Source organism: Heptranchias perlo, chromosome 39 (assembly GCF_035084215.1).
Source record: "Heptranchias perlo isolate sHepPer1 chromosome 39, sHepPer1.hap1, whole genome shotgun sequence".
Taxonomy (NCBI): Eukaryota; Metazoa; Chordata; class Chondrichthyes; order Hexanchiformes; family Hexanchidae; genus Heptranchias; species Heptranchias perlo.
The window spans coordinates 9,749,879-9,771,798 of record NC_090363.1 but is presented as its reverse complement, the minus strand read 5'-3'; the positions used below and the strand labels follow the sequence as shown (position 1 = coordinate 9,771,798).

General features: G+C 45.6%; 1 protein-coding gene across 1 annotated transcript in view; it reads right to left on the bottom strand.

The window, feature by feature from the left end:
* Window positions 1-3,994, bottom strand: part of LOC137305219 (neurogenic locus notch homolog protein 1-like) — a 134,776-nt gene extending 130,782 nt beyond the window's left edge. The window contains exon 1 of the mRNA XM_067974060.1: window positions 3,781-3,994. Coding sequence (XP_067830161.1) covers window positions 3,781-3,829 — 49 coding nt within the window. The 5' untranslated portion in view covers window positions 3,830-3,994. The remainder of the gene's footprint in view (window positions 1-3,780) is intronic.
* Window positions 3,995-21,920: the final 17,926 nt, after the last annotated feature.

Below are 21,920 nucleotides of genomic sequence, written 5' to 3'. Positions count from 1 at the left end.
TATCTATCTATCTCTATATCTATCTATCTCTATGTCTATCTATCTCTATGTCTATCTCTATCTCAATCTATCTCTATCTCAATCTATCTCTATGTCTATCTATCTATCTCTATGTCTATCTATCTCTATGTCTATCTATCTCTATGTCTATCTATCTCTATATCTATCTATCTCTATATCTATCTCCATCTATCTCTATGTCTATCTCTATCTCAATCTATCTCTATCTCAATCTATCTCTATGTCTATCTATCTATCTCTATGTCTATCTATCTCTATGTCTATCTATCTCTATGTCTATCTATCTCTATATCTATCTATCTCTATATCTATCTCCATCTCTATCTGTCTCTATGTCTATCTATCTATTTCTATCTATCTCTATATCTATCTATCTCTATGTCTATCTATCTCTATGTCTATCTCTATCTCAATCTATCTCTTTCTCAATCTATCTCTATGTCTATCTATCTATCTCTATGTCTATCTATCTCTATGTCTATCTATCTCTATGTCTATCTCTATCTCAATCTATCTCTTTCTCAATCTATCTCTATGTCTATCTATCTATCTCTATGTCTATCTAGCTCTATGTCTATCTATCTCTATGTCTATCTATCTCTATGTCTATCTCTATCTCAATCTATCTCTTTCTCAATCTATCTCTATGTCTATCTATCTATCTCTATGTCTATCTAGCTCTATGTCTATCTATCTCTATGTCTATCTATCTCTATCAATCTCTATCTCTATCTCTATGTCTTTCTCTATGTCTATCTATGACTCTATTCATCTGTTTATCTCCCTTTTTATTTAATTGCACAGAGTAAACTTTTTAACTTCTCTACTACAGCAACAACTTGCATTTATTTGGGGCCTTTAATATAGGAAAACGTCCCAAGGAGTTTCACGGAGATGTAAAGAAATAAATGGACGCTGAACCAAAAGGAGGTATTAGGAGGGGAGAGTGAAAGCTTTGTCAAAGATGTAGGTTTTAAGGAGGGTCTTAAAGGAGGAGAGGGAGATGGAGAGGCAGATGGATTTAGGGAGGGAACTCCAGAGGGTGGGGCCTGGATGGCTGAAGACACGGCCGCCAATGGTGGGGTGAAGGGAGTGGGGGATAGGCATCTTTTTGTTTTCTGCCCCTTCCAGTAGGTGTGGAACTCCCTCTGTACACCACCCTGCTCTCAGCGATCCATTTGAGTCAAAGCTTTCGTTTACTCCCTTTCAAAGTCCTGCTGTTTCCAGCATGTCAACATCCTACAAAAGAATCTCCCCTTTCGCAGCGAAGGACGAAAAAAAAGCGTCATTCGGCTAAACACTTCCTGATTAGGTTTCCAGGACAAAAACTGTCCCGGCCAGTTTTTTTTTAGGATCGGTGTAGTCGAGGATGTGTGACTTAATTTACTGAGCAAAATAAGAACAAGGAGAGGAAATGAGTAAAAACACTTCCCATCCTGCCTGCCTTATCCCAAACAAACATTCATAGATTACAAAAGAATGGCCCATTATACAGCGGGAAAATGTGGATCCAGCCTCCATTGTAGAACAGTAAATGTGAGGGGCTTCAGCCCTCTTCGAACATAACTATTCATCCTCCAGTGTTCTCCTCTTTTCTCTCCTGACAACACTTGGGGTGTAGGTCTGCCATTACCAGTATTCCACCCAAGCATCCATTCTTCATCTGTGAGACCAGTCTGGCTATTCAACCATGGATGGGTGCAGCTCCAACGACACTCGAAGCTCGGCACCATCCATGACGAAGCAGCCCGCTTGATCGGCAGCCCGTCCCGCCACCTTAAACATCCACTCCCTCCACCACTGGCGCACCGTGGCTGCAGTGTGTACTGTCTACAGGATTCAGCCAAGGCTTCTTCAACAGCACCTCCCAAACCCACCACCTAGAAGGACAAGGGCAGCAGGCACATGGGGACACCCTCACCTCCAAGATCCCCCCCGAGTCACACACCGTCCCGACTTGGACATATATATCGGCCGTTCCTTCATCGTCCTTGGGTTAAAATCCTGGAACTCCCGGCACTGTGGGAGAACCTTCACCACACGGACTGCAGCGGTTCAAGAAGAAGGCCCACCACCACCTTCTCAACTATAAATGCCAGCCTTGCCAGCGATGCCCGCATCCTGAGAATGAATAATTAAAAACAAGGAAGGCATGGCAGCCCAGCTAATTCTTGTTCTCGCCTGATAATACGTGCTCACTTTCAGGCTGAGATCACTGCACAGTGACCAATGTTGGAACCTCTTCCCTAATGTGAATTAATAGCCCTGTACCCCCTCTCCTAATTAGAACTCATCCAGATCCTCTTGTAAAAATCTTCTCATCATCTTCAGCCTCACCGGCCTCCTCTGGGAATCTGATCCACAATTCCAAAGGAACATTAGGAACTGGAGTGGGCCATTCAGCCCCTCGAACCTGCCCCGCCATTCAATGAGATTATGGCTGATCTGCACCTCAACACTATTTACCCGTCTTTACTACATTTCCCTTGATACCCTTACCTAACTAAAATCTATCAATCTCAGACCTGAAAGTTCCAGTTGTCCCCTCAGCATCCACGGCTTTTTAGGGGGAAATTCAGATGGTCCTTTCACCCATCTTTTGATGGGGAAAATGCTGGCGGTTTGAATGTTGGTTTGCGATTAACCCGGGAGTTAGTTCCAAGCCTGGCCGTTTGCTCCCCCCTTTATTGGACACACACAGGGGGGACCTCCACCCCGGTGACCAGACCCACTGTTTCAAATCCAAAACAAAAGCCACTAACGCATTCAAACTGTGGCCGATTTTCCCCAGTCCCTGAGACCCTGACAAATGCATAAACCACACACTGAATCAATCTATATACACTAGATTATACACACATGGGCAAATTAATTGAAATGAAACCAATTTCACTGGACTGTGATCCCAGGGATCGCTCGCTTCTCGCTAGCCACCCTTTGGAAAGCTGGTCCCACCGTCCCTGGGTGAAGGAGTCGATTCCCTGTGTTTTGTCTAGCCACACGGCGACACATACAGACAGGTAACGATCGATCCGAGTGAGCTTCGAGCTGCCCTTGTGATCTCCGGGGTAACTTTACAGTGGACTGATTTCCCCCTCGACTCATTCTTAACCGGTTAACTGTTCGGATCAGATAACATTGAGTAAACGCTGCCCTGTGAGTGGGGCGTTAACAGGGCTGAGGTTTTACTGATGTTTCCTTTCATTGATTTCTCTTGCGTATAAAGCACTGATTTTTTTCCCCTCCGTTTTGAGTTCAAAAAAGTAAATCTGTGTTGTGATCAAACTGACTGATTTCACTTGGTAAAACTGACCACAGTTCAACTTGGGAAACTGAAATTTTACTTGGTGAAACTCACTACTTCGCCAAGTTACTGAAGTTTCCAAAACTTTTTTGCTGTCTGTGTGTGTATGTGTGTGCACCTGTCTGTGTGTGTGTGTACCTGTCTGTCTGTGTGTGTGTCTGTGTGTGGGTCTGTGTCTGTGTGTGTCTGTGTGTGCCTCTGTGTGTGTGTGTGTCCGTGTGTGTGTACCTGTCTGTGTGTGCGTCTGTGTGTGTACCAGTCTGTGCTTGTATCTGTGTGTGTGTGTGTGTGTACCTGTCTGTCTGTGTGTGTGTACCTGTCTGTGCTTGTGTCTGTCTGTGTGTGTGTACCTGTCTGTGCTTGTGTCTGTCTGTGTGTGTGTACCTGTCTGTGCTTGTGTCTGTGTGTGTGTGTACCTGTCTGTGTGTCTGTGTGTCTGTCTGTGTCCTTCCCACCTTGAGAGCTTGGCAGAATCAGCAGTAGGATTCCCAACAGGTGCACCATCCCTCGCTCCACGGACTTCCAGCTGGTCGGAAAGGTTCATACAGCGAAACAAAAAAAAATAAAATTTAAAAATCCCAGCAAAGAAATCCAACCGAAACTCCACGAATTGCGAGGGTTGATTCCCAGATCAGAGAGCGGGAGGAGAAGCCGAGGTACACTTGTCTCGCCCCGGGCACTGTGTGTCTGAGAGTGATTGTAAGAGCAGAGGCTGGATCTGGATGAAGGAAACGATCCCACAACAGTTACTGGGACTGTGCCAAATGTGGACGAGAGTGTAGCGAGTGTGTGAGCAGCCTAGACTGGAAAGGATGAAAAGCAGCCGTTTTTCAAATTGGCCCCTTATCACATGCACACTAGTGGTGGTCGAACCCCAGTGGAGAATGTGAGGTCGATAGATACAGGTGTCAGCTTATCTCAGAGGTGGACTGACCTCTGGCCCTCCGACTGTGCTGCTCAGGCAATGCTGCAATGTCGCCAGGTGCTGCCTTTGGGCAGGATGTTAACCCCCCTCCCCCCCCCCCCCCCGCTCTCGGAGAGCCCCCTCCTCTCGGTAGATGTAAACCATCTCATTGACCCGATTTGAAGAAGAGCCCGGAGTTGTCCTGGTATATAGGATATAGTTTAATGACTGTATACAGGCCATGGGTTAATTACTGTATATAGGCTATGGGTTAATTACTGTATATAGGCTATGGGGTAATTACTGTATATAGACTATGGGTTAATTACTGTATACAGGCTATGGGTTAATTACTGTATATAGGCTATGGGTTAATTACTGTATATAGGCTATGGGTTAATTACTGTATATAGGCTATGGGGTAATTACTGTATATAGACTATGGGTTAATTACTGTATACAGGCTATGGGTTAATTACTGTATATAGGCTATGGGGTAATTACTGTATATAGGCTATGGGTTAATTACTGTATATAGGCTATGGGTTAATTACTGTATATAGACTATGGGTTAATTACTGTATACAGGCTATGGGTTAATTACTGTATATAGGCTATGGGGTAATTACTGTATATAGACTATGGGTTAATTACTGTATATAGGCTATGGGTTAATTACTGTATACAGGCTATGGGTTAATTACTGTATATAGACTATGGGGTAATTACTGTATATAGACTATGGGTTAATTACTGTATATAGGCTATGGGTTAATTACTGTATATAGGCTATGGGTTAATTACTGTATATAGGCTATGGGGTAATTACTGTATATAGACTATGGGTTAATTACTGTATATAGGCTATGGGTTAATTACTGTATACAGGCTATGGGTTAATTACTGTATATAGACTATGGGGTAATTACTGTATATAGACTATGGGTTAATTACTGTATATAGGCTATGGGTTAATTACTGTATACAGGCTATGGGTTAATTACTGTATATAGACTATGGGTTAATTACTGTATATAGGCTATGGGTTAATTACTGTATACAGGCTATGGGTTAATTACTGTATATAGACTATGGGTTAATTACTGTATACAGGCTATGGGTTAATTACTGTATACAGGCTATGGGTTAATTACTGTATATAGGCTATGGGGTAATTACTGTATATAGACTATGGGTTAATTACTGTATATAGGCTATGGGGTAATTACTGTATACAGGCTATGGGTTAATTACTGTATACAGGCTATGGGTTAATTACTGTATATAGACTATGGGTTAATTACTGTATACAGGCTATGGGTTAATTACTGTATACAGGCTATGGGTTAATTACTGTATACAGGCTATGGGTTAATTACTGTATATAGACTATGGGTTAATTACTGTATACAGGCTATGGGGTAATTACTGTATATAGACTATGGGTTAATTACTGTATATAGACTATGGGTTAATTACTGTTTATAGACTATGGGTTAATTACTGTATATAGACTATGAGTTAATTACTGTATATAGGCTATGGGTTAATTACTGTATATAGGCTATGGGGTAATTACTGTATATAGACTATGGGTTAATTACTGTATATAGACTATGGGTTAATTACTGTATATAGGCTATGGGGTAATTACTGTATATAGGCTATGGGTTAATTACTGTATATAGTCTATGGGTTAATTACTGTATATAGACTATGGGGTAATTACTGTATATAGGCTATGGGTTAATTACTGTATATAGTCTATGGGTTAATTACTGTATATAGACTATGGGTTAATTACTGTATATAGGCTATGGGTTAATTACTGTATATAGGCTATGGGTTAATTACTGTATATAGGCTATGGGGTAATTACTGTATATAGACTATGGGTTAATTACTGTATATAGGCTATGGGGTAATTACTGTATATAGACTATGGGTTAATTACTGTATATAGACTATGGGTTAATTACTGTATATAGGCTATGGGTTAATTACTGTATATAGACTATGGGTTAATTACTGTATATAGACTATGGGTTAATTACTGTATATAGACTATGTGTTAATTACTGTATATAGACTATGGGCCAAGTACTATATAGCTTTGTGTTAAGGTATTGTATCTAGTCTATAGGTTAATTACTGGATATAGGCAATGGGCTAAGTACTGTACACAGGCAGGCTACGTACAGTGTCTAACCTATAGGTTAATTACTGTGTATGGGCTAAGTGCTGTAAATAGACTATCAGCTAATTATTGTATATAGGCTATGGGCTAATTATTGTACATAGGCTATGGGCTAATTATTGTATATAGGCTATGGGCTAAGTACTGCATTTGGGAACAGGCTATGTACTGTATCTGTACTCTCGGTATACTGTATATAGGTATGGGCTATGTACCATTTATAGGCTATACAACAACAACATCTTGCATTTATATAGCGCCTTTAATGTAGTAAAACGTCCCAAGGCGCTTCACAGGAGCGATTATCAAACACAATTTGACACCAAGCCATATAAGGAGATATTGGGACAGGTGACCAAAAGCTTGGTCTAAGATGTAGGTTTTAAAGAGTGTCTTAAAAGAAGAGAGAGAGAGGTAGAGAGGAGGAGAGGGAGGTAGAGAGGTAGAGAGGAGGAGAGAGAGGTGATGAGGCAGAGAGGTTTAGGGAGGGAATTCCAGAGCTTAGGGCCGAGGCAGCTGAAGACACGGCCGCCAATGGTGGAGCGATGAAAATCTGGGATGCGCAAGAGGCCAGAATTGGAGGAGCGCAGAGATCTCGGAGGATTGTCGGTCTGGAGGAGGTTACAGAGATAGGGAGGGGTGAGGCCGTGGGGGGATTTGAAAACAAGGATGAGAATTTTAAAATCGAGGAGTTCCGGGACCGGGAGCCAATGTCGGTCAGTGAGCACAGGGGGTGATGGGTGAACGGGACTTGGTGCAAGTTAGGATACGGGCAGCAGAGTTTTGGATGACTTCAAGATTATGGAGGGTGGAAAATGGGAGGCCGGCCAGGAGAGCTTTGGAATAGGTTTAGAGGTAACAAAGGCACGGATGAGGGTTTCAGCAGGGGTGGAGATGGGCGACATTGCAGAGGTGGAAGTAGGCGGTCTTCGTGATGGAGTGGATGTGTGGTCAGAAACTCATCTCAGGGTCAAATAGGACGCCAAGGTTGCGAACAGTCTGGTTCAGCCTCAGACAGTGGCCAGGGAGAGGGATGGAGTCGGTGGCGAGGGAACAGAGTTTGTGGCAGGGACCGAAGACAATGGCTTCAGTCTTCCCAATATTTAGTTGGAGGAAACTTTTGCTCATCCAGTACTGGATGTGAGACAAGCAATGTGACAATGAGAGACAGTGGAGGGGTCGAGGGAGGTGGTGGTGAGGTAGAGCTGGGTGTCGTCAGCGTACATGTGGAATCTGATGTGTTTTCAGATGATGTCGCTGAGGGGCAGCTTATAGATGAGAAATAGGAGGGGGCCAAGGATAGATCCTTGGGGGACTCCAGAGGTAACGGTGCGGGAGTGGGAAGAGAAGCCATTGCAGGTGATTCTCTGGCTACAACTGGATGGATAAGAATGGAACCAGGCGAGTGCAGTCCCACTGAGATGGATGATGGAGGAGAGGTGCTGGAGGAGGATGGTGTGGTCAACCATGTCAAAGGCTGCAGGCAGGTGGAGAAGGATGAGGAGGGATAGTTTACCACGGTCACAGTCACATAGGACGTCATTTGTGACTTTGATAAAGGCCGTTTCAGTACTGTGGCAGGGGTGGAAACCTGATTGGAGGGATTCAAACACGGAGTTGCGGGAAAGATGGGCACGGATTTGGGAGACGACCACATGTTCAAGGACTTTGGAGAGGAAAGGGAGGGTGGAGATGGGGGCAGTAGTTTGCAAGGACAGAGGGGTCAAGGGTGGTTTTTTTCAGGAGGGGGGTGATGACGGCAGATTTGAAGGGGAGAGGGACAGTACCTGAGGAGAGGGAACCGTTAACAATATCAGTGAACACGGGGGCCAGGAAGGGAAGTTGAATAGTCAGCAGTTTGGTGGGAATAGGGTCGAGGGTGCAGGAGGCGGGTCTCATGGTCAAGATGAGCTCGGAGAGGACATGAGGGGAGATAGGAGAGAAACTAGAGAAAGATGCGAGTTCAGGGTTAGGGCAGGGGGGGACTGTAGGGGAAGTTTGGCTCGGTGGGCGAGGGGAAGGGAGAGAAGCGAAAGAGGCAGCTGAATGGATGGTCTCAATCTTAGTGAAAAAGAAGTCCATGAGCTCCTCGCACTTGTTGTTGGAGGTGAGGGTGGAGGGGGGCAGGGGAGAGGGGTTTAAGAAGACGGTTTGTAGTGAAGAGAAGTTGGGGGTTATCTTTGCATTCCAGGATGATCCTGGAATAGTGAGCAATTTTGGCAGAGGAGAGCAATGGACTAATTACCGCGTACATGCAATGGACCAAGTATAGTCAATGGACTATGTACTGTACACAGGATACAAATGGTGAAGTAACAACAGCTAAATAAGGACAGCTATAGGATTCTGTTTTTAAAATAATCTTAGCTGATATGCCTTTAAGAATGGATGTGTCGTGCGGTAATTAATATCCTGTGTCTTTATTTAATATGCGCGGTTGGGCGTGTTATCTGAAGTAGGAAGCCACTCCGATTTCCATCTGGAACAAAGTCAGAGGTGGGGCAGCAGTCGTTTTGTAATGGGCCTTGGCAAAAAAAAACCTCGTAAACTTTTGCTCCATGCAAATGTCTCTCTCTCTCCCTGAAGTAAAAAATAAATTTGTTTTTTAAAAATATTTTACCTGAGAAAAGTTTTGAAATTCATAATCCAATTTTTCTTTTCAAACCGTTTGGATAAACGACCAATGGATATGAGATGTTACAGCCCGCGAATAAATATTCTTTCAATTGTGCTGACCGAATTCTGTTGGACAATCCTGCATGTGCTCAGACTGTACCTTAGCACTGTCAGCACACGTCTGGTTGCTAACTCGGTCCAGCTCACAGTGTGATGAGTTTGAGCAGAAATTTCAAGTCCGAGACAAGCTTTTAAAAGGGACTGACACTTCCCAGTAGAAACATTAATCACCCCGTGGCTCAGTGGGAGCTCTCTCCCCTCTGAGTCAGCAGGTTGTGGGTTCAAGTCCCACTCCAGAGGCTTGATCACATAATCTAGTACTGAGGGAGTGCTGCACTCTTGGAGCGTGCGGTTGAGATGTTAAACTGAGGCCCCGTCTGCCCTCTCAGGTGGACATAAAAGATCCCACGGCCGCTATTTCGAAGAACAGCAGGGGAGTTCTCCCTGGTGTCCTGGCCAATACTTACCCCTCAACCAACATCACTAAAACAGATGATCTGGTCATTATCACATTGCTGTTTGTGGGATCTTGCTGTGTGCAAATTGGCTGCCACGTTTCCTACATCACAACAGTGACTGCACTTCAAAAGTACTTCATTGGCTGTAAGTCAGTGAGGTCGTGAAAGGTGCTATATGAATTCAGACCGACCTAAGGGACAAAAGGCAACTTCACAGGTAAGTTTAATCATAGAATATAGAAAATAGGAGCAAGAGTAGGCCATTCGGCCCTTTGGGCCTGCTCCGCCATTCAAAATGATCAAGTCTGATCGTCTAACTCAGTACCATGTTCTCGCTTTTTCCCCATATCCCTTGATCCCTTTAGCGTTAAGAAATATATCTATCTCCTTCTTGAATACATCTAATGACTTGGCCTCCACTGCCTTCTGTGGTAGAGAATTCCACAGGTTCACCGCCCTCTGAGTGAAGAAATTTCTCCTCATCTCGCTTCTAAATGGCATACCCCGTATCCTGAGACTGCGACCCCTGGTTCTGGACTCCCCAGCCATCGGGAACATCCTCCCTGCATCTAGCATCGAATTATCTTACTGAGATATTTTTATTATGTTAGAAACCTGAGGTAAGGAGTCTGAGGGGAGGGTTAAAGTGTCGGCTGGATGGACAAATCGTTTGTCCTTGTCCAAAACATTATTACGTTACAACGTAACCTGAATGGCGGAAGTGAGCATTACCAGTGGAATTCGAATACCATTTATCTTAACTTTTGTGAAAGTTTTACCTGGAAAGAAAGTTTTTGCAATTCATCTGCCAGGTTTTCTTCAAGTTATTCGGAGAAACAAATAGAAACATACAGTTCCAGCCTGAGGAGAAACGTCCACTGCAAACAGTGATCATGCTGCTATTTCTGTACTATTTATGCACTGGTATGACGTTGACCACACCAGTTAGCGGTGCATATGGGAAATTCATGCAGCCACTGGGACTCCAAGGTCAATAAGACAATTTTAACCTCCGGCACAATTGTGAGTCACATCACAAGCATTTGCAACTTTGTTTGTTTGGCTGGCATCTTCCATAATGTGATGGGAGGGTTTATACCAGCTGACAATGGTAAAAGCTCCCTCTACACTGCTCAGGTAGCGCACGACTTAGGCACTCACAGGACAGGTACAGCACGGGTTAGATACAGGGTAAAGCTCCCTCTACACTGTCCCATCAAACACTCCCAGGGCAGGTACAGCACGGGTTAGATACAGAGTAAAGCTCCCTCTACACTGTCCCATCAAACACTCCCAGGGCAGGTACAGCACGGGTTAGATACAGAGTAAAGCTCCCTCTACACTGTCCCATCAAACACTCCCAGGGCAGGTTCAGCGCAAAATAAAACTGACGGAGACACTCAGCTCATCTTGCAACAATCCTCAGATCAATTGCTTTGCTTCAACTGGTGACAATCAGACACGTGAACCATTTTGGAGGAAAGGCCTCACCATTGCAGCAGGCCCTTTTTGAAGACAGAGGGGTGGATTCTGATCTTTGTTAATCATCAGTTGGGCGGAGTGTTATTCTCCCCGCCCGACTTTCCTTTCTGCATTCCCCCCAGGGGATGGATTAGGCCCGGTGACAATGACATCAATCTAACCTCTGGGCCTTGTCATCAGGGCAGGCCACTTTTCAAAGCAGTGACCCTTGAACTTACGTGGGGCTATTGAGGGTCTCCCATAGTAACTTGGTTGGGGGGGAGGGGCTGTTAGAGAGCGCGGAAACAAGAACTTTCATTTATATAGCGCCTTGAACGTAGTAAAAACATCCCAAGGCTCTTCACAGGACTGTAATCAGACAAAATTTGACACCGAGCCACATAAGGAGATATTAGGACAGGTGACCAGAAGCTTGGCCTAAGAGTTGGGTTTTAAGGAGCCGCTTTAAGGAGGAGAGAGAGGGGGAGAGGTTTAGGGAGGGGATTCCCGAGCTTGGGGCCTAGGCGGCTGAAGGCACGGCCGCCAATGGTAGGCCAAAGGAAATCGGGGATAGGCAAGAGGCCAGAATTAGAGGAAGGCAGAGATTTCGGAGGGTTGCAGGGCTGGAGGAGGTTCCAGAGATGGGGATGGGCGAGACCATGGAGGGATTGAACACAGAGGAAAAGCCAGAGAAACATCGGAAGTGGCCATTTTGAGCCACTGATGCTTTTTATGTGGGATTTCTGTTGATCTCCCGCCCAAGTTACAGCGGGAGGCAGGTGGTAGCCTTGGGGGGGTGTTTCAGGGTAGCGTCTCGCAATCGGAGGGAGGCTCACTGACGGCCCTTCTTGCAAAGCATTTTCCATTGGCATCAGTAGGATGTTGGTGGCACTGGTCACAGAAACATGAGTCATGGACATCCAGCGGCAAACTCCCAGAGAGAGAGAAAGAAAGAGAGAAAGAAAGGAAGGAAAGAAAGAAAGACTTTAATTTCTATCGCGCCTTTTACGACCTCGGGGCATCCCAAAGCGCTTTACATCCGATTAAGTACTTTTGAAGCGTAGTAACTGTTGTAATGTAGGAAACACAGCAGCCAATTTGCGCACAGCAAGATCCCACAAACAGCAATGTAAAAATGGCCAGATAATGTGTTTTTTTAGCGATGTTGGTTGAGGGATAAATATTGACTGGGACACCGCGGAGAACTCTCATGCTCTTCTTCGAAATCGGGCCATGGGATCTTTTGCAATCCCCCTGAGAGGGCAGACGGGGCCTCGGTTTAACATCTCAGTCGAAAGAATCTGTGGGATTCACCAAGGCCGATACTGAGGAAGATACTTTTTTTAATAAAAGAGGTCTCCCAAAATGTTAAGCGTTTGCTAATCCGGCAGCTTTATATCGACCTTGGTGCCTGCTGTGGGTGCAGGCAGCGCCACATTGACGGCAATATGACAGCAGCTATAAAAGATGCAGGAAAGGGGTGAAATTCGACTCGGGCGGCATCGTATCGGCCGCCAGTTACACGCCCCACCCCATATTCAGTTCCGCCGAAGTCGAGGACGGGACGTGTAACCGGCAGCAGATGCGATGCCGCCCGTTTCGCGCCGCCCCACCGAGTCGAATTTCACCCCACCTCACCACCCTGTATCAAAACTCCCTAGAAGTTTGAGTGAGTTTGCTCCACCGGGGAAACGCTGCCTGCTGTCCGGTGATAGGAGGAAGAGGTGAGTGAAAGGGTTAATCCCCATAGGGCAGAAACTCCGGCATCTCACTGGGAGGGGATGTAATTCCTGCTGCCTGGGGAGGGACTAGTAACACCCTCTGAAGGTAAGTACTAAAGACTAACGGAGAGGAGGGATAGTGTAGCTCGTTATATTCCTCGAGGCAAACCCTTGGCGAGGACCAAGCGAATGCAACTGTATTTTCCTCTCCCTATTCTTCCCTCTCACAGTTGCCGGATACACATGTTGCAGTGAGAACGGGGGGGGAGAACGCTGCTGGGAGCTTTTAGTGCTGGGTTCCCATGGATTAAAAAAACATTTCAACTGACCCCAGGGGACAGCCTGTATAAATAGGTCAGGCTGCCACTGCTCGCTGCCTGCACAGAGTTTCAGTGCCTGGGCTCGAAACGCTCAACTCCTACAGCGTAAGGCCGCGATCTTTCCGTTTCGACGCTCCTGAGAGCGCCCACCAGGGAAGCTCCGCACCGACGGAAAATGATTCTCCGACCACCCAAATAAATTGTCAGACGACGACAGGTTGCACCATTTCCCAGGACATGCTCCCTGTAAACACCGGGAGCGTATGTACAGAACTGGTTGTAGGACTTCCCATTAAAATCCCAATCTGTGTGTATTGATCTGGTTTTATGTAGGTGTCAGCCATGGCTTGATGAGTCGTCCTCTCACCTCTGAATCATGAAAATCATGGGGTCAAGTCCCACTCCAGAGGACAACATCTAGGCTGATGCTCCAATGCAGTACTGAGGGAGTGCTGTCTTTCGGATGAGACGTTAAAGCAAGGCCCTCTCTCATCTGCCCTCTCAGGTAGATGTAAACGATCCCATGGGACTATTTTGAAGAAGAGCAGGGGGAGGTCTCCCTGGTGTTCTGGCCGATATTTATCCCTCAACCAACACCACTAAAGACAGATTATCTGGTCATTATCACATTACTGTTTGTGGGATCTTGCTGTGCGCAAATTGGCAGCCTCATTTCCTACATTACAACAGTGATGACACTGTTGTAATGTAGGAAACGCTTTGGGACATCCTGAGGTTGTGAAAGGCACTATATAAATGCAAGTCTTTCTTTCTTGTATATCTGCTAATTAACATCCCAATCCACATGTATGGGATTGGCTGTATGGTTTCTCATTCAGCAATTACTGATTCTTGTTCGACAAATCTGCAGAGGCTGCATTATGAGGTAAATTCAGGGAGGCTCCACACCGGGCTCAGAACCTCACGAGGCAGGAGGTTGCCTCAGATGAGGACTATATCACCGATGTCTGACTCTCCGATGCTTCGCGCCAGGAGTCACACCTGGCTGAACTTCCCCTTATCAAAATCAGGTGTGGCTATAAAATGGTGAACCATCCAACCTGAAGGTGGCACTGTGAGCATAACATTACGTGACGAAGAATAACGAATGCAGGGCTCTAACGTTATGTGACAGTCCCAGTCTGGACCTTGCACCTCCCTTAGGTGTTATTTTCTTAATGCAATTACTGATGGCCTCCCAGGTATCGTCATCTCAAAAAACACAGTGCAACGAAACAAGCCTCAAAATGTTAACGGGAATGTAAAGAAAGAACTTGCACATATATATAGCGTCTTTCAAGTCCCTCAGGACGTCCCAAGGCCTTTACAGCCAAAGAAATGCTTTTGAAATGCAGCTGTTGTAATGTAGGGAAATGTGCAGCCAATATGAGCACAGCAAGCTCCCACAAGGAGCAATGAGGTAAATGACCCAGTTACCCTGTTCTTGGTAATGATGGTTGTGGGATAAATATCAGTGCGAGGTCTTCCCTGTTCTTCTTCCAATAGAGGCCTTGGGATCTTTTACGTCCACCTGAGAGAGTGGACAGGGCCTTGGTTTAACATCTCATCCATAAGACGGCACCCTTGAGAGAGCAACACTCCATCATTACCACACTGAATAATGCAGCAAGACCTAATGTTATGTGACAGCCCCAAACTGGACCATGAACCACTCTTAGGTATTACTTACTATTAAGAATTGGCAAAGTTGGCCTCCCAGGAACCTTTGACTGAACACGTAGTGTAGTGAAATAACCTGTGGTGTCTCGTAGCAGATATCATCCATGTCCCCATCCTCCTCCACACTGAGCAGAAGCAAATCCCCTCTCCCCCATAACCTTTCCCACACCTCCACAAACTGTACATCCCACCCCAAAAACGATCGATTGAATTACAGCGAGCGCGGGAGATCGTTGGGACACAGAGAAAATCACGAGGAATATAAATCTCGCGAAGCGAAATAGCATCTCAGTATCTTTCATTCTGGAGTACGAGATCAGCATCGAAAATCCCAGCAGAATGGCCGTGAAGGCAAAGTACAACTCAGCAAAGAACTGGTGCAACCCCCACACCCACACCCCCCAAGCAACCTACCGGAAATTGTGATCCCACCCCCACACCCCAACAACCTACTGGAAATCATGATCACTTCCCTAACAACCTACTGGAAATCATGACCACTTCCCTAACAACCTACTGGAAATCATGACCATTTCCCTAACAACCTACTGGAAATCATGACCACTTCCCTAACAAACTACTGGAAATCATGACCACTTCCCTAACAACCTACTGGAAATCATGATCACTTCCCTAACAACCTACTGGAAATCATGATCACTTCCCTAACAACCGACTGGAAATCATGATCACTTCCCTAACAACCTACTGGAAATCATGATCACTTCCCTAACAACCTACTGGAAATCATGATCACTTCCCTAACAACCTACTGGAAATCATGATCACTTCCCTAACAACCTACTGGAAATCATGATCACTTCCCTAACAACCGACTGGAAATCATGACCACTTTCCTAACAACCTACTGGAAATCATGACCACTGCCCTAACAACCTACCACAAATTATGACCCCCCACTCCAACAATCTACTGGAAATTATGACCCCCCACTCCAACAACCTACCACAAATTATGACCCCCCACTCCAACAACCTACTGGAAATTATGACCCCCCACTTCAACAATCTACTGGAAATTATGACCCCTTCCCCAACAACCTACTGGAAATGATGACCCCCTCCCCAACAATCTACTGGAAATTATGACCCCCTCCCCAACAATCTACTGGAAATTATGACCCCCTCCCCAACAATCTACTGGAAATTATGACCCCTTCCCCAACAACCTACTGGAAATTATGACCCCCTCTCCAACAATCTACGGGAAATTATGACCCCCTCCCCAACAATCTACTGGAAATTATGACCCCTTCCCCAACAATCTAAAGGAAATTATGACCATTTCCCCAACAATCAACCGGAAAATATGACCCCCTCCCCAACAATCTACTGGAAATTATGACCCCTTCCCCAACAACCTACTGGAAATTATGACCCCTTCCTCAACAATCTACTGGAAATTATGACCCCCTTCCTCAACAATCTACTGGAAATTATGACCCCTTCCCCAACAACCTACTGGAAATTATGACCCCTTCCTCAACAATCTACTGGAAATTATGACCCCCTTCCTCAACAATCGACTGGAAATTATGACCCCCTCCCCAACAATCTACTGGAAATTATGACCCCCTCCCCAACAATCTACTGGAAATTATGACCACCTTCCCAACAACCGACTGGAAATTATGATCCCCTCCCCAACAACCTACTGGAAATTATGACCCCCTTCCCCAACAACGTACTGGAAATTATGACCCCTTCCTCAACAATCTACTGGAAATTGTGACCCCTTCCTCAACAATCTACTGGAAATTATGACCCCCTTCCTCAACAATCTACTGGAAATTATGACCCCATCCCCAACAATCTACTGGAAATTATGACCCCTTCCCCAACAACCTACTGGAAATTATGACCCCCTCCCCAACAACCTACTGGAAATTATGACCCCCCTCCCCAACAACCTACTGGAAATTATGACCCCCTTCCTCAACAACCTACTGGAAATTATGACTCCCTCCCCAACAACCTACTGGAAATTATGACCCCTTCCTCAACAATCTACTGGAAATTATGACCCCCTCCCCAACAATCTACTGGAAATTATGACCCCCTCCCCAACAATCTACTGGAAATTATGACCCCCTCCCCAACAACCTACTGGAAATTATGACCCCCTCCCCAACAATCTACTGGAAATTATGACCCCTTCCCCAACAACCTACTGGAAATTATGACCCCCTCTCCAACAATCTACGGGAAATTATGACCCCCTCCCCAACAATCTGCTGGAAATTATGACCCCTTCCCCAACAATCTACTGGAAATTATGACCCTTTCCCCAACAATCAACCAGAAAATATGACCCCCTCCCCAACAACCGACTGGAAATTATGACCCCTTCCCCAACAACCTACTGGAAATTATGACCCCATCCTCAACAATCTACTGGAAATTATGACCCCCTTCCTCAACAATCTACTGGAAATTATGACCCCCTCCCCAACAACCTACTGGAAATTATGACCCCTTCCTCAACAATCTACTGGAAATTATGACCCCCTTCCTCAACAATCTACTGGAAATTATGACCCCTTCCCCAACAACCTACTGGAAATTATGACCCCCTTCCTCAACAATCTACTGGAAATTATGACCCCCTCCCCAGCAATCTACTGGAAATTTTGACCCCTTCCCCAACAACCTACTGGAAATTATGACCCCCTCCCCAACAATCTACTGGAAATTATGACCCCCTCCCCAACAACCTACTGGAAATTATGACCCCCTTCCTCAACAACCTACTGGAAATTATGACTCCCTCCCCAACAACCTACTGGAAATTATGACCCCTTCCTCAACAATCTACTGGAAATTATGACCCCCTCCCCAACAATCTACTGGAAATTATGACCCCCTCCCCAACAATCTACTGGAAATTATGACCCCCTCCCCAACAATCTACTGGAAATTATGACTCCCTCCCCAACAACCTACTGGAAATTATGACCCCTTCCTCAACAATCTACTGGAAATTATGCCCCCCTCCCCAACAATCTACTGGAAATTATGACCCCCTCCTCAACAATCTACTGGAAATTATGACCCCCTCCCCAACAACCTACTGGAAATTATGACCCCCTCCCCAACAATCTACTGGAAATTATGAACCCTTCCCCAACAACCTACTGGAAATTATGACCCTTTCCCCAACAATCAACCAGAAAATATGACCCCCTCCCCAACAACCGACTGGAAATTATGACCCCTTCCCCAACAATCTACTGGGAATTATGACCCTTTCCCCAACAATCAACCAGAAAATATGACCCCCTCCCCAACAACCGACTGGAAATTATGACCCCTTCCCCAACAACCTACTGGAAATTATGACCCCATCCTCAACAATCTACTGGAAATTATGACCCCCTTCCTCAACAATCTACTGGAAATTATGACCCCCTCCCCAACAACCTACTGGAAATTATGACCCCTTCCTCAACAATCTACTGGAAATTATGACCCCCTTCCTCAACAATCTACTGGAAATTATGACCCCTTCCCCAACAACCTACTGGAAATTATGACCCCCTTCCTCAACAATCTACTGGAAATTATGACCCCCTCCCCAGCAATCTACTGGAAATTATGACACCTTCCCCAACAACCTACTGGAAATTATGACCCCCTCCCCAACAATCTACTGGAAATTATGACCCCCTCCCCAACAACCTACTGGAAATTATGAACCCCTTCCTCAACAACCTACTGGAAATTATGACTCCCTCCCCAACAACCTACTGGAAATTATGACCCCTTCCTCAACAATCTACTGGAAATTATGACCCCCTCCCCAACAATCTACTGGAAATTATGACCCCCTCCCCAACAATCTACTGGAAATTATGACCCCCTCCCCAACAATCTACTGGAAATTATGACCCCCTCCCCAACAACCAACTGGAAATTATGACAACCTTCCCAACAACCTACTGGAAATTATGAACCCCTCCCCAACAATCTACTGGAAATTATGACCCCCTTCCCCAACAACTTACTGGAAATTATGACCCCTTCCTCAACAATCTACTGGAAATTGTGACCCCTTCCTCAACAATCAACTGGAAATTATGACCACCTTCCCAACAACCTACTGGAAATTATGACCACCTTCCCAACAATCTACTGGAAATTATGACCCCTTCCCCAACAACCTACTGGAAATTATGACCCCCTCCCCAACAATCTACTGGAAATTATGACCCCCTCCCCAACAACCTACTGGAAATTATGACCCCTTCCTCAACAACCTACTGGAAATTATGACTCCCTCCCCAACAATCTGCTGGAAATTATGACCACCTTCCCCAACAATCTACTGGAAATTATGACCCCTTCCTCAACAACCTACTGGAAATTATGACTCCCTCCCCAACAATCTACTGGAAATTATGACCACCTTCCCCAACAACCTTCTGGAAATTATGACCCCTTCCCCAACAACCTACTGGAAATTATGACCCCCTCCCCAACAATCTACTGGAAATTATGACCCCCTCCCCAACAACCTATTGGAAATTATGACCCCCTTCCTCAACAACCTACTGGAAATTATGACTCCCTCCCCAACAACCTACTGGAAATTATGACCCCTTCCTCAACAACCTTCTGGAAATTATGACCCTTCCTCAACAACCTACTGGAAATTATGACCCCCTCCCCAACAACCTACTGGAAATTATGACCCCTTCCTCAACAACCTACTGGAAATTATGACCCCCTCCCCAACAACCTACTGGAAATTATGACCCCTTCCCGAACAACCTACTGGAAATTATGACCCCCTTCCTCAACAACCTACTGGAAATTATGACTCCCTCTCCAACAACCTACTGGAAATTATGACCCCTTCCTCAACAACCTTCTGGAAATTATGACTCCCTCCCCAACAACCGACTGGAAATTATGACCCCCTTCCTCAACAACCTACTGGAAATTATGACTCCCTCCCCAACAACCTACTGGAAATTATGACCCCGTCCTCAACAACCTACTGGAAGTTATGACCCCTTCCTCACCAACCTACTGGAAATTATGACCCCTTCCTCAACAACCTACTGGAAATTATGACTCCCTCCCCAACAATCTACTGGAAATTATGACCACCTTCCCAACAACCTACTGGAAATTATGACCACCTTCCCAACAATCTACTGGAAATTATGACCCCTTCCCCAACAACCTACTGGAAATTATGACCCCCTCCCCAATAATCTACTGGAAATTATGACCCCCTCCCCAACAACCTACTGGAAATTATGACCCCCTTCCTCAACAACCTACTGGAAATTATGACTCCCTTCCTCAACAACCTACTGGAAAATATGACTCCCTCCCCAACAATCTACTGGAAATTATGACCACCTTCCCCAACAATCTACTGGAAATTATGACCCCTTCCTCAACAACCTACTGGAAATTATGACTCCCTCCCCAACAATCTACTGGAAATTATGACCACCTTCCCCAACAATCTACTGGAAATTATGACCACCTTCCCCAACAATCTACTGGAAATTATGACCGCCTTCCCAACAACCTACTGGAAATTATGACCCCCTCCCCAACAATCTACTGGAAATTATGACCGCCTTCCCAACAACCTACTGGAAATTATGACCCCCTCCCCAACAATCTACTGGAAATTATGACCCCCCCCCCAACAACCTATTGGAAATTATGACCCCCTTCCTCAACAACCTACTGGAAATTATGACTCCCTCCCCAACAACCTACTGGAAATTATGACCCCCTTCCTCAACAACCTACTGGAAATTATGACTCCCTCCCCAACAACCTACTGGAAATTATGACTCCCTCCCCAACAACCTACTGGAAATTATGACCCCCTTCCTCAACAACCTACTGGAAATTATGACCACCTTCCCAACAACCTACTGGAAATTATGACCCCTTCCCCAACAACCTACTGGAAATTATGACCCCCTTCCTCAACAACCTACTGGAAATTATGACCCCTTCCTCAACAACCTACTGGAAATTATGACTCCCTCCCCAACAACCTACTGGAAATTATGACCCCTTCCCAACAACCTACTGGAAATTATGACCACCTTCCCAACAACCTACTGGAAATTATGACCCCTTCCCCAACAACCTACTGGAAATTATGACCCCCTCCCCAACAACCTACTGGAAATTATGACCCCCTTCCTCAACAACCTACTGGAAATTATGACTCCCTCCCCAACAACCTACTGGAAATTATGACCCCTTCCTCAACAACCTACTGGAAATTATGATCCCTTCCTCAACAACCTACTGGAAATTATGACCCCTTCCTCAACAACCTACTGGAAATTATGACTCCCTCCCCAACAATCTACTGGAAATTATGACCACCTTCCTCAACAACCTACTGGAAATTATGACCCCCTCCCCAACAACCTACTGGAAATTATGACCCCTTCCTCAACAACCTACTGGAAATTATGACCCCTTCCTCAACAACCTACTGGAAATTATGACTCCCTCCCCAACAATCTACTGGAAATTATGACCACCTTCCTCAACAACCTACTGGAAATTATGACCCCCTCCCCAACAACCTACTGGAAATTATGACCCCTTCCCCAACAACCTACTGGAAATTACGACCCCTTCCTCAACAACCTACTGGAAATTATGACCCCCTCCCCAACAACCTACTGGAAATTATGACCCCCTTCCTCAACAACCTACTGGAAATTATGACCACCTTCCCAACAACCTACTGGAAATTATGACCCCTTCCCCAACAACCTACTGGAAATTATGACCCCCTCCCCAACAACTTACTGGAAATTATGACCCCCCCTCCCCATCAACCTACTGGAAATCACGATCCCCCTCCCCAACAATTCCGTTTTTGTCGAGCAGGATAGGTCAAAATCAGGGCGACAGCGTCCGTGCTCGTTTTCTGCGTTTCCGCGGGGCCTTCCCAGGACACGCGGACACGATGGGCCGAAGGGCCTCTATCCGTGCTGTATGACTCTATGACTCTATGACTCTATGAAAGTCACGGCGGACGGACGGGGAGAACTCCCGGGGAAATTCCCAGCAACGGGGGTTAAACTCCGGCCCTCGCTTGCACTTGGGCTGCAACTGATCTCCCCCCCGTGGAGGATTTGAGACCCTGATGCTGAACCCATC